The sequence below is a fragment of the Pseudoliparis swirei genome, chromosome 8 (assembly GCF_029220125.1).
Source record: "Pseudoliparis swirei isolate HS2019 ecotype Mariana Trench chromosome 8, NWPU_hadal_v1, whole genome shotgun sequence".
Classification (NCBI taxonomy): domain Eukaryota; kingdom Metazoa; phylum Chordata; class Actinopteri; order Perciformes; family Liparidae; genus Pseudoliparis; species Pseudoliparis swirei.
The window spans coordinates 18,166,311-18,180,038 of NC_079395.1; the positions used below are offsets into that span (position 1 = coordinate 18,166,311).

Consider the following 13,728-nt stretch of genomic DNA (forward strand, 5'->3'; position numbering starts at 1 on the left):
AAAACAGGCCGCGTGTTTGAAGAGATGAGGAACACATGTTACTGACACAGAGGACCGGTCCTCGCCTCCTCCGTCAGCAGCTCGACGTTTAACTGCTCCGCCTTCACTGTCTGAGAGGCTCATGAACTGGCTCATGATGGATGTCAGAACAACCTTTCCTCGGGATGAAAGGTCACGTTTGAGCTTTCTGAGTTCTTCTTGGATGGCGCTTGTGGAATTTCTGGTTTCTCGTGTTTACCCATAAACCCGTCTGTTGCTGGAGGCCTGGTGTGTATACGCACGCTTACAACTCTGGACGGAGCCTTTCTAACGTTGCACAATCACGTTGGTTATTAATGTCAGATATTAGGGGCTCAAAATAATGATCCAAGTGTTGCTTACGTGGCAAACATTTGACACCAGCAATGTTGTCCACTCTCTCATAGCTACCGGTGATTTATATCTATATTCGTCATCTCAAAACTATCTCCTGCACTATCAGCAGCACGTCTGATGCCTTAAAGCCACAATGTTGGACAATCAAAGGGTGCAAGGGTCTGGTTTGAAGAACTCAAAGCATCACTGGCTCAAATGAATGTGGGAAATATTACCTATTAGTAATTGCTGCATACATTCTTAATACACTTGAAACGTAGAGCATTTTAAAGCTCTGTGTGTTATATGCATCCGGGGGATGATGGACCTTCAAGCTGTCAGTGAACATGTTGCATATTTTAATGGAGGCAACGATGGTTATAAAGGCGAATCAGACTGAGAGGGATGGATCCACACTTGGTTTCAAGGTTCAGGTTATAATTATGTTTGGACTTAGAGAGTTAGAGAACGGTTAAGGGGCCACTTGTCATGAATGCTGTGTGTGTGTGTGTGTGTGTGTGTGTGTTTTCCCTTTTCAAGAGCTTCTGTTTGCATTTGTGTTCATCAATCGTTATCAATAAAGAACGGAAAAGTAGTCAGAAAGGAGGATTCAGGGACTTTTTAATTTTTTTTCTGATGAAATAAGAATAACAACCATTCATTAGACAAAGAGATGATGCCAGATGTCTCATTGTTTCCGGGTGTTCAGCTCCGTTCGCCATCAGCCGGTCGGTGAAGCCGCTGCAGAATGTCCGTGTTGCCTGTGTCATCAGAGGGTTCGCTCCATGCGGGTTTGCTGCCCCAAGGTTGCACATTATTGAGTGAAAAAGGTGCTCCAATGACATCATCACTTAAAATTGAATGCCATGTTTCTTTCAGTTAGCAGTCAAGGACATAATGGAGAGGGATGAATCAGGATGAGCGTTACGTAGTAGCAACAACAACAACAATAAGCATCTCGATAAAGGCATTGTTCAGCGGTGTGTCTTCTTTCCTCTCTTCTCAAGTCGTCATGCCAGACATGTCCCTGGAGAGTATATCTGCTATTCGTGGACCAACAAAAATCTAATCTACAGAATTATCTGCAGTGCGGATACATTGTCAATACAAGCAACTATTTACACAGCCAAAAATAAGGGAGCTGGGAACTAGTTGGATAAAAGCATTCAAATGAAGGGAGAAAAATACGAGCATGCATGTAAAACAGGTGTGTATTTCAAGCACTGTTTGCCAAGAGAACGGCTGCTCGGTACACAGAGAGAGGCAGAGGAAAAGGGAAGCTGGAGAAGTCTGGGACTCTTTACTTTATGATGCATTGGTGTGACTTTGGTCAACGCGGGCAGCTTCCACTCGAGACCTGATGGGGAGATAAGCTGCGCCGGTGTTCACTGTGCTGAGGTGGTCTGCACCTCTCCAGGGACATCTGAGAGGTTGTGAGATGATTAACAGGAGGGAAATAGAAGAAGAAGAAAACCATCTGCTGTGCCAAAAGTAGTGTACGTTGTCGGACACTTTTCTCGTATTGTGAAACTGGGTGGAGTGACATCTTCAGGCCGCTGACAGTCATAATAAAACAATCTGGGAGTTGGAAATCCTGGCAGTCTGTTGGAGTCTATTTAAATGACTTCTGCCTGCAAATCCTCCCATTCACAACGGCATCATTCAGATTGTCAATATTAATCATGACGATAACAGGGAGTGAACCAACTGTGTTAAACCGGACATTACAATCAAGGCAAAGGTGATACCTGAATGTGCTGCATTCAAAATGCTAGTTCAGTGAATGTACTGTAATTTAGTTAGTCCAACTCATTTTTATCAAATAAAGCTAAAATAAAATAACAATACTAAAATTAAACAGTTGCTCGTTTAACGACTCTCCATTTAGTTTTTTCGTGCAGCCACTTAAAAAGTCATAAAGTCATATACAGTAATAAAGTAATAGAAAGAAGGAAACATTGTTTTGTGTTCTACCCATTAAATATAAATATCTTCATTTTTGTAATTGATTTCATAAAATGTATCAAACCATATTTAAATGAGTACAAGTAATGTAAAAGTAATAAAAAGTTAAAAAAGTAATAAAAAGTTAAAAAAAAGTTATTACAAATAAAAAAGGAATGAAAAGTAAAAAGTTCTAAAAAGTAATGAAAAAATAAAAAAGTATTATTTAAAAGTCAGTCATAAAAATTATAAATTCATAAAAAGTTATAAAAAGTAAAAAGTTATAATAAACTAAAGTCATAAAAGTCATGAAAACATAAAAAGTATTTAAAAGTTAGAGTTATTAAAAGTAAAAAAATCTATAATGAAATCATAAAAAGCCACGAAGACATAAAAAGTCAGTCATAAAAAGTTATAAAGTAATACAAAGTCAAAAGTAATGAAAAGTAAAAAATATACAAAAAAGTAAGAGTACAAAAGTAATGAAAAAAATAAAAAAGTATTTAAAAGTAAAAAGTTATTAAAAGTAAAAAAGTTATAAAAAAGTAATGGTCATAAAAAGTCATAAAGTAATAAAAGGTAAAAAAGTAATGAGAACTAAAAAATTCATTAAAAAGTCATAAAGTAATAAGTCATAAAAAAGTAAAAAGTAATGAAATGTAAAAAAGAAATGAAAAATTAAATAATCAAAAAGCAAAAAAGTAGTGAAAAAGTAATAAAGTAGTAAAAAGTAATAAAATAATAAATATTAAAGTCATAAAAAGTAATAAAGCAATAAACAATAATAAAGTCATAAAAAGAAGGACAAAATAATTTGGTCAAACACCCATCAAATATAAATATCTTAATTTCTGTAATTGATATCAAAAGTATCAAGCCATATTTAAATGTGTCACTTCTAAGAAGGGCTTGAATCGTTTTTCTCACCGTTATTGGATCAACATAACGGTACTTGGATCAACATCACTGTTATTGGATCAATCACAATCTTGTCCGACAAATTGCATTCATACACAGAGTTAGTGCAATTTAATAACATCTTTACACTACTTTATATTTCAAATACACTGAAAATTATTAAACATTTCAATACAATATATTGGTTATAAAGTGATCTAGTTACCTTTCAGATTGAGATATGACAATCAGTTTCTAAAACATGATGCATGGTGAAAGATTAATCCACCCAAAATGTTTAAAGTAGAAGAAATGAGTCTCACATTTTCCAACCCCAACATTAAAATAAGATTTACATTTGATATAGTAAAAATGGGCACTTCTGCATGTGTACTTTCACTCTTTTACTTCCACTAACGTTAGTTGCGAATACTTTTACTTAACAAAACTTTAATTCAAGTAACATTCTGAATTATTTGTACGTGTACCTGTAATAGCGTAGTATAAAGGTTTTAAAACATCTTCCACCTCTAAGTGAGCGTTCACGAAACCCAGAGGACAAGTGTTTTAAACACATCGCCATCATTATTAAACATTTAACTGAACGGTGTAAGTGTATGTACTGTACAGCCGTTAGACGTGTTTCACCCATTGCTGTTTGCTGCCACCTGGTGGTCAAACATGTGTCACGCTGAATGCTGCTCACTTCCTATTGGCTGATGAAACGTGACGCGACGCGACCGATCCCGGAAGTGGAACTATCGCTGGCTTTCGGTTTAGGTCAATGTGACCAAACTACCAGTGTCTTAAAGTTGTTTTCTCTTTTAACAGGTGCGTTTTATTCCAGGTATCTGTTCTTTATCGGATTATTCTCTCCAAACACGCGACTCCTTCACCGATAATGACCGTTGACTGAAGTATGCAGCTCCCTGTGACTTGTGTTGATATGCGTCTTCTTCCTGCTTGCAGGTCCAGACATGGCTGACTTCCCCATAAGCCCGCTGGTGTTGATTGGAGCCGGCTCCAGCCTGGCCTTCTCTCGCCTTTTCTATCATTTATACCAAGAGAAGAAAACGGAACTGAAAAAGCTGAAGGCAAGTAGGCTACGTCATTGTGTGTGTCCCTTGTTAGTCTTCACAAAGAACTACTCTGGAACTGATTTTGTAATTTTTTTTTACTGATTATTAAATGTTATTTATCTTCCCCTTTTTAAGGAAATACCAGTTTTCAAGCCAGATCAACATTTGCTCAGAGTGCTGAGAGCGTCTCCCCACAAGAGACTGCAGTACGTTGCAGTAGAAGGTACAGCCGGGTCGAGAATGAACATTTTAGTGACTGCACGTTTGAATGGAATAACCGAGTTTCCTTAATGTCTGTTTCGAGGCCTGGTGCAGGCGGACGGGGAGCCTCTGGCCAGCCAGTTTGTCCCACGATGCTTTGGTGTGATTCAGAAGATCACCGTGGAGGAGCAATGGAAATACTGGAACTCCTTCACCAACACATGGTGCTCTAAATCGACAGAATAACACACACAAAGGTGTCTCTCACGTCAATCTACCGGTTAATGACAGCTTGATTATCTTTTCCAGGAATTCTCAGACAAAGAACCGAAAAGAAAGCAACAACTCGGTGCCGTTCAGCCTGGTCAGCCCCGGCGCCTACGTCACCGATTTCTCCGTGAAGATCCAGAACCCTCTGGAGGCCTCCGGGTCCTTCCTGGACAGGGTCCACTACAAAGTGAGGCGTGCCGAGGACGGCTTGAAGAACATGCTGCTGCAGAGCCTCAGCGGGGAGAAGCCGGTGGCGATGGAGGAGAGCGAGGAGATGCTGCGGTCGGGGAGCCCCCTGACGGGTTTCGGTGAGCTGGTGCTGGAGGGCGGTCAGGTGATGAGGCTGCAGGCCCCGCGGGACGGCCGCAAGTACATCCTGGTTCCCAGCGACCACGGGAGCTTCATGGACCGGCACGAGCGGTCGGCCAGCATGTGGAAGACGCTGTCGGCCGCGACCGGCATCACGGGGGCGTCTCTTCTCGCCGGCGCCATTTACGGCCTGGCGAGGAATCGGGACGACGGATCGAAGTAGGCCCGGTCGATGTGGACGCCGCGGGTTGAAGAGAGCCCCCACTGCCATCATGCATAGAACCGCATAGAACCATCATGATGCGGAGACAAGTTATATTGGACCAAACATTTTAACCAACTTTGTAATTATACATTATTCTGAACCCAGGGTGTCTACAGGAATAAACAAGTGAAATTTAAGACTTTTTAAGACCACGTTTAAATAAAATGTAAGACCTAACTTGTGATGGAAATACAAATCAAAAGTGGAAATATACATTAATCTAAACACACTGATGTCTATTCAAAATGAACAGTATGGTGTAATGCGAAAGGATAACACAAAAATGTCATTACTAATGTAAATTATATTTAACGCAGCTTCAGAAGCATTTCACCGACCGTGACCAGAAACACTCGTTCTTTTCAAGCCGTTGTTGAACTTGCATCCTGCCATGTTTTCTAAAGTAGTCGATGCTTCACGTTGTAGGGGATGGGACCGAAAACGCGGGGCCCCTTTAAGAGAAGGGGCGTGGCCCCGGTGACACCAGAGACTGCTTAGACCTGGCGGAACAGATTGCCTCATATTCGCAGTGACATGACACCCAAAAAATGTACGACCAATCCAATCTGAATTTAAGACAATTTAAGACTTTTTAAGGCCTTATTTTTTGGAAAAGCAATTTAAGACTTTTTAAGACTAAGGACCCACGGACACCCTGTGAACCACATTGTCAGTATATTTTTAAAGCTCTCTACACACCTGGCAGTGTGTGTTTAGGCCTGAAGAGAACCCACTTTATAGGCCGGGGGAGGGGTGAATGGACCGGGGGAGGGGTGAATGGCGCCCTCAAGTTGTTGACAAACAAATGAGCTCGAGACCCGACCATGTGACCTGAACCATGTGGTATCTGTTCTGCAGCCATTGGGCCAGTGTAAGTATTCTCAGGAGCATGAGGAAGTGACCTCATTTGATGCCGGCTATTTGACGTCAAGTCAAAGCTACTTTATCAAGGGAACATTTTATTTTCATAATTACATTTTGTTTCTATAAATAAAGATGAAATCAGAAAGTTTAATGTAATGTCTTCATTTATTTTCACAATCTGTTGCTGATTGCAATATGTTAACTGAACCCGATGAAAGGATCTATGGCTTTTTAATCACCGTCATCATGTCCAGATGAGTCGGAATTAAAATAACTTTTTTTTACTGCATCTACTTTGCAGATATAATCTTCTAGCTCTTAAATCATTGTTTGATGACAATCTTTGTCCAACTTGTAGAGAAAAAGAACTCTAAACATCCTTGTTTTTTTTAAAAAGTGATTATTGTAATGAATAAATCCGTAAAGCAACTGTTCTATTGTTTTAATATAACATTGTGTGATAGTTTCTGACAGATGATCTCTACGCAGTCAGAGAGTCTTTCTTCTTTATTTGGATTTTGACGTCGACAGCCCTACGTGACTGTCCTGCGGGATCGGAGTGGTGGGAAGCTGCCTGAGTCCATTTTATCCAAACAATAGTTTAACTTTCACAGAGTTGTCCTTTCTTAAGCGCTCCTCATCACTTCCCTTCCTCCTCTGATGACTCCTCGGCCTCCTTCAGCCACTGGATGAACTTCTGTAGCTGTTGGAGATAAACAAGACAGCGACGAGGGGGGTGAGAAAACTTCTGTAACCACGAACAAGTTACACTGTAAGTTACACCTGCTGGTGTTTAAATATTTTTTTTAAATAGGATTCAATATGTTCTTCCTCTACATTTCCTAACGCATTGTATCACACAATGTATTGCATAACTGAGATGTCACAGATGGCACCCCGTGTGACCCAGCTCTCCCGGTACCCACCCCCTGGTTCTTGCGGAGCTGCCTGCTCTTGTCGGTGGAGGCTTCCTGCGAGAACCAGCGGAGTATCGTCTCCTCCTCCAGGATCTCCAGCTGGTACATGTTCATCAGGATCTGGGAGGGGGGAAGGAACACCCACAGCATCCTCAGCACCAGGTACAGTCCAGGCGGCTGAATACTTTGCCCGTGACACAGCGTTGCTGAATGGGGGGCGTAGATTTGACCCTGACCTTGACCATCGCCGCCCAGTGGCTCTCCTGCTCCATGAAGTGCTCCTCGAAGGCCGACAGGCAGTCCAGATGGTCCTGCGCCCTCTTCACGTAGTTCTTAAACACCGGCGCCCACTTCTTCAGCAACTGCGAGTTAGAACAAAGATTAAAAAGTGCAAGTGGAAAATTGAGAATCTTTACTTCCACCGTCTCTCACACACACAATATATTTACCGGCAGCAGCAGAGCGACGTATTGCGACGGGGTGAGCTGAGGGCCCTGCTGCTGGAAGGGGTACTCCAGCACCACGCGCATTAAAATCTGCATCACCTCTTTCAGACAGATGTTGTAGGCATACCTGGAGAGAGAGAGAACTGAGTATGCGAAAAACAGCCACTTTCCTTCCTACTTTCTTTCTTTCTTTCTTTCCTTCCTTACTTGAGAGAGTTGATCTCAAGCACGAGATTGTCGCAGCTGATGTTTTCATCCAACCCTCTCTGCAGAGTCCCGAGCACCTCCATCTGGAAGACTGCACACGGACGGACCAACAGACACGAGTCAGAGAGGAAGGCGTCTCAAACACACAACAGAGAGGCTGAAGTCTTCAAGCATCAAAAAAGAAAAATCAAAAAGGCTATGGTAAAAAGAAGATGTTGACCTTTTCATGACTTTGACCGATCGATCCCAAAATCTAATCAAATGGTCCCCGGATAATAACCAATCATCCCCCCAAATTTCATGCGATTCGGTTTAATACTTTTTGAGTTATGCGAATAACACTCACGCACGCATACAAATACACGGCGATCAAAACATTACCTTCCACATTTTCAATGCGAAGGTAATTACATCGTGCGGTGCGAGACACTTCCTCAGAGAGGACGACGCACCTCAGAATCACATGATCGAATCTGTGATGCAAATGATAGTCAGTTGCATCCCTGAAGTGATTAATACATTTCATTGTGTTTATATATTATTATCCTGAGGTAATCAGAGTGATCGTAGTCATGTGATGATCGCTGGTTGTGTCGTTTTGTCTCTTGCGGCCAGTAGGGGGCAGTCATGCAGTTCCACAGACCGGACTCGCTCACCATTGACATCATCCATCTCGGGGGAGGGGATCACGAGGTCGTCGGGGTCATCGGGCTCGCTGTCCTCACTTTCGCTCTCGGGGTCCGGGTTCAACACCAAACCTGTTGCCCAGGAAACAAACGGCAGGCTGCTGGGACGCGGGCCAAATGGATGACTGGCCATTGGAAACGAGCCGCGCTGCTGTCCTACCCCAGAGGCCCTGCAGCAGCTCTTCGCCCTCCGTGTCGTCCAGACTGCCGGCCTTCCAGATGTAGCCTTTCCCATTCGCCCCGACCTCCGCCGGGTTAAACGCTGGAGCGCCGAAGGACAACCGCTCGTTACCACGCAACACGTGTCACCGCTCTGCGTATCACGCTAGCGCGCGTCAGTACACACTCCATACACACCTTTCAGTTTGGTTTTGTCTTTGCTGTGACCAACTGCGCCGTCGTCACTCAGGAACTGATCGTCATCCTCCTCTTCCTCTTCGTCCGGATGGTGCATGGACACCACGGTGCCCTCGGGTAGAGAGGTGTTGGGTCCAATAACCACCTTGAAGACAGTCCCCGGCAAATGAAGTGACGAGATGGAGATAGAAAGTGTGTGTGTGTGTGTGTGTATTGACAGCAATTTCAGTAATATACACATGTATATATATGTATGTACATATATATACACACACATACATACACACATGTATATATATATACACACACACATACATATATATACAAACACACACATATATATATATAATATATATACTATATATACACACACACATATATAATATATATACACACATATATATACCAATATATATATACTAGGGCTGTCAGCGTTAACGCGTTAATCTATGCGATTAATTTGGCCGCGATTAACGCACTAAAATATTTTAGCGCAATTAACGCAACTTTGTTTACTTCCGGTGTCGTTGAAGTTGTTTCACTCCTCTGAGTGTCAAGCCGCGGCAGTCCGCCTCCTTCCTCCCGTCTGCTCCTCGATATTCACAGAGAAGCAGAGGGCGACGTGTCGGTGACGCGGGGCGGAAGGTGCAGGGGACTTTTTGTTGTTGCTCCACCCCGATGCGCGCGCAGACACGCCGGCATGGAGCTCTGCGGCGCGCGAGACGGAGAGCCGAGAAGAGTGAACGACACGTAGAGACAGAATGACATGCTGAATATATGCTGATAGAATGGTGGGGGAAACACTGGGATGTGTCATATGCAAAAGCCTTTAAAAGGTGAATTTACATTTTTTTGTAAAATCGAGGAAATGAGCCCAGCCTCCAGAGGGTTAACGTGACATAATTGAATGTCAGTGAGTTTACCAAGGCCACTTGTTCTGCTGTTGTTCAATGTTAAAGATGACAGGACCAATGGGGTCTCAAATACACCTTTTCTTACTAATCTGAATGTTTCACTGAAGAAACTATTTATCATCCACGATATTAAATACCTCACTGGCACTTTATATGTAGGAGCCTCTTTGAAAACACAGCTCTGTGTGAAGTTTTGTCTTTAAAAAAAGAATACAATTAAACAAGTGTCTGAAGGGATTACTCGTTCATTTAGAAGATTTAGTCTCTAGAAGAAAAAAATACTTTATAGGTAGGAGCCTCTTTGAAAACACAGCTCTGTGTGAAGTTTTATCTTTAAAAAAGAATACAATTAAACAAGTGTCTGAAGGGATTACTCGTTCATTTAGAAGATTTCGTCTTTAGAAGAAAAAAATACTTTTAATCGCGATTAATGAATTTCAAAATGTGCGATTAATTAGATAATTTTTTTAAATCGATTGACAGCCCTAATATATATATATATACACACACATATATACATATATATACACACAAAAATATATATATATATACAGGACTGTCTCAGAAAATTAGAATATTGTGATGAAGTTCTTTATTTTCTGTAATGCAATTAAAAAAACAAAAATGTCATGCATTCTGGATTCATTACAAATCAACTGAAATATTGCAAGCCTTTTATTCTTTTAATATTGCTGATTATGGCTTACAGCTTAAGAAAACTCTAAAATCCTATCTCATAAAATTTTAATATTTCCTCAGACCAAGTTTAAAAAAAGATTTATAACAGCTGAGTGTTTGTCAAGTCTCAGGAAACCCTTGCAGGTGTTTCGAGTTAATTAGACAATTCAAGTGATTTGTTTAATACCCTACTAGTATACTTTTTCATGATATTCTAATATTTAGAGATAGGATATTTGAGTTTTCTTAAGCTGGAAGCCATAATCAGCAATATTAAAAGAATAAAAGGCTTGCAATATTTCAGTTGATTTGTAATGAATCCAGAATGCATGACATTTTTGTTTTTTTAATTGCATTGCAGAAAATAAAGAACTTCATCACAATATTCTAATTTTCTGAGACAGTCCTGTATACACATACATTTATATCCACACATATATATATACATTTATATATATATATAGTTGTTTTCTGTAGCTTTTGAGGGAAAAATAAGTTTTCAAATGTTAATGTCCTCGTAATGTTGTTCTAGTTACATTTGAACTAAAGGCACTTGAGGAGTTGCCGTGTCAGGTGAGGCATCGAAAGGGTTTGAGCAAAGAGTTGAAATGTCATTTCATCTGCATGGAACGTTATTTGATCGATCAGCTTTCACTGACATGAAGAATAAAAGACGACCATGCGTCGCTTACGTTATACGCCACCACACACTGTTTGTTCAGCTTCACGCCTTCTTTGATCTCTGCATTGTCGCAGACCAGAGACTGGTTGATCGCCACATTGCTGGCAATGTGAACGTTGCTCCAGATGTAGGCGTGGTCCAGGGTCACATTGTCCCCTGACACACAAACAACAGGGGGCCGTTAACACGCGTTGCGCAACGTGCTTGTAGTTTTCAGACCTTGCCGGTTAGGAGCTCACCTATGGTGCAGTTGTTACCGATGACGCTGTTATAAATGTAACAGTTGGCGCCGATGCTGGTGTCGGAGCCGATGAGGACGTTCTCCTCCATCTGGCTGCCGTGGCCCAGGCTGACTCCGGACCCTCGGTAGACGTTGTGGCGCGAATACGTGCAGCTCCGTCCCTGCTGGTCGATGAAGTTCGCCTCGGGGGTGAGCGGGTAGACCCACCGCCGCACGAGGTCCGACGACACCGAGTCGTACATGAGGAGGTTGGACACGCGGACGCCGTAACCGTCCTTGGTGACGTGCATGTGTATCTGGTTGCCCATGATCTAAAACAGAATCAGTCACGCTCTGAATGGCGTCTGCAGAATTACGTGATTCCAAATGAAAATGGGGAAACGGGGCCGTGGCTGCGGCGTACCTCCTCGTTGACCAACATCCCTCTGACGAAGTCGTTCCTCGTCTGGTAGTCGAAGTTGTCGGTGAAGAGCTCAGCAACCTGAAAGAGACCGACGCTCGTCACCTCCGTCACTAACGCTCCACCGCTCCCGGCTGTGTGCTGTAACCGACCTGCGGGGAGCAGATGCTGATGTGACAGTCCAGGAGGTCGTGTCTGATTTCAAACTCGTCGCTTCCGTTGTGAAAGATGTTCTGCGAAGACAAATCGGGAGCGACGGTCAAACGGCAATCTCAAAACATCTAAAAACTAGAACGGGCACTCGGTAGAGCGCATACCTTCGCATATCACAAGATTGGGCATTGAATTATGAACATGTTGGCATTCGTTGCATGCCAATTGGATAAACATTGACCGTGCTATGGTAAAAAGATGTTGACCTTTTCATGACCTTGACCTTTGATCCGATCGATCCCAAAATCTAATCAAATGGTCCCCGGATAATAACCAATCATCCCACCAAATTGCATGCGATTCGGTTTAATACTTTTTGAGTTATGCGAGTAACACGCATACAAATAAATAAATACACGGCGATCAAAACATAACCTTCCGCATTTTCAAGGCGAAGGTAAAAACAGGCCGAGCACGTTGAAGATGTGGTGAAATGTGCCCCTCCTCCCACCATGGGGAACTGCAGCCTCTTCAGCCCGTGGGTCTTCTCGTAGTGTAAGATCCGCTGGCTCCTGCTGTCCATAGCAACAATGACGTCATCCTCCTCGCAGCGCGACTTGTGGCCCGGCGAGGATTCCTTGAAGACCATCGTCATCACCGATATGTTCTTCTCCATCTTTCGACGATACCTGCGCACGAGATAAAAACGGCCGTCGGTGGTACGGTAGCACAGATGGAGACGGTCTCTGCGGACTTCTCGTCTCTTACCTGTGCTCGTGCAGCGCCGGACCGATGTCGATATTCGAGACCACATCTCCGTAGACCAGCACGAAGTCCGACCGCAAGAGAGACTTGGCGTCCACGTCGCGCAGCACGTCCCCGAGGGAGCGGTACAGCTCCGAGGTGATGATGTGGACCGTGTTCGGAGAGGTGGGTCGGCACCACTTTGACTTCCTGTCAAGAGACATTCAAGTCACTTCATCCGACACTGATGAGGATGATGATGAAAACACACACACACACACACACACACACACACACACACAGAGAGAGAGAGATAGTGTAAACTCACAGCAGGTGCTCCTTGATTTCACTGGCCATCCAGCAGCAGAAGACGAACGTCTCCTGCACCCCGGTGGACGTGAGGAACTCCAACGTGTAGTCGATCATGGCGACGTTGCCCAGCGGCAGCAGAGCCTGTCGTCATGGGGGGGGGTGACAGATGTCAGAAGTGGAACTTTGAGTAGCTGTTAAGACCCCCACGCGCACTGTTAAACAACACCAACCCAGCCGCTCGACTGAGGGCTCAGTGGGTTCCCTCGGTGTCGGTGCAGCCCTGTCACTGTTTACAGCATGGACGTGAGTTAGCGTAGCACCCCGTTAGCCTAGCTTGATGCCTACCCTCGGCTGATCTTTGGTCACCGGAAAAAACCTCCGGTTGAAGCTGTCCGCGACTAAGACAGCCTGCAGCGGCTGCTCCTCTTCCTCCTGCTCGTCGGCACCCTTTCTGCCCGACAGGCCAGCGCCCGACCGACTCTGTTTTCCTCCTCTACCGGCCATGTTTCACTCCCCTGTGCTGGTCGGCTCTGTCGTCAGACTCGGCTACGGCGGCTCTGGAGGGTCAATCCTTTCTTGGTGTTCGCACGTTGCAGGATTCATTGTGTTTACATTGTTTAGTTTTACAACTATTTACTTTATTACACTACGATGGCATTATGAACTCAAATGTAGCATTGATGTAACCTTACAGTAATGACGTCTGTTTTGTGTAAATATTCGCAACCGTTACAGGTAACTTTCGTTTACCTTTTGTATTGTATACGAAATTAAACAAAGGTTCAAACTAAAGTAATGTCCATGTCAG

The 13,728-nt window shown here is 43.3% G+C and overlaps 2 protein-coding genes across 3 annotated transcripts; one reads left to right on the forward strand and one right to left on the reverse strand.

Annotated features, from left to right (window-relative positions):
- The first annotated feature begins 3,491 nt into the window (after positions 1 to 3,491).
- LOC130197640 (mitochondrial ubiquitin ligase activator of nfkb 1-A) lies at positions 3,492 to 6,334 on the forward strand. 2 transcript variants are annotated; one of them, XM_056420408.1, is made up of 5 exons: positions 3,492 to 4,026; positions 4,165 to 4,289; positions 4,410 to 4,497; positions 4,579 to 4,699; positions 4,785 to 6,334. In XM_056420408.1, the coding sequence occupies exons 1-5, from the start codon at positions 3,891 to 3,893 to the stop codon at positions 5,275 to 5,277; spliced, it is 963 nt and encodes a 320-aa protein (XP_056276383.1). In that variant the 5' UTR covers positions 3,492 to 3,890; the 3' UTR covers positions 5,278 to 6,334. The 2 variants fall into 2 exon arrangements, with proteins under 2 accessions (XP_056276383.1, XP_056276384.1); XM_056420409.1 differs by having other exon boundaries at positions 3,987 to 4,042.
- Positions 6,335 to 6,610: 276 nt separating this feature from the next.
- On the reverse strand, positions 6,611 to 13,443 carry eif2b5 (eukaryotic translation initiation factor 2B, subunit 5 epsilon). Its single transcript, XM_056420403.1, has 16 exons — positions 13,266 to 13,443; positions 12,937 to 13,061; positions 12,633 to 12,818; positions 12,376 to 12,553; positions 11,864 to 11,944; positions 11,715 to 11,792; positions 11,310 to 11,622; positions 11,081 to 11,226; positions 8,797 to 8,941; positions 8,600 to 8,701; positions 8,410 to 8,511; positions 7,754 to 7,844; positions 7,550 to 7,673; positions 7,337 to 7,462; positions 7,110 to 7,220; positions 6,611 to 6,886 (listed from the first exon to the last, which is right to left on the reverse strand). The coding sequence occupies exons 1-16, from the start codon at positions 13,422 to 13,424 to the stop codon at positions 6,824 to 6,826; spliced, it is 2,130 nt and encodes a 709-aa protein (XP_056276378.1). The 5' UTR covers positions 13,425 to 13,443; the 3' UTR covers positions 6,611 to 6,823.
- Positions 13,444 to 13,728: the final 285 nt, after the last annotated feature.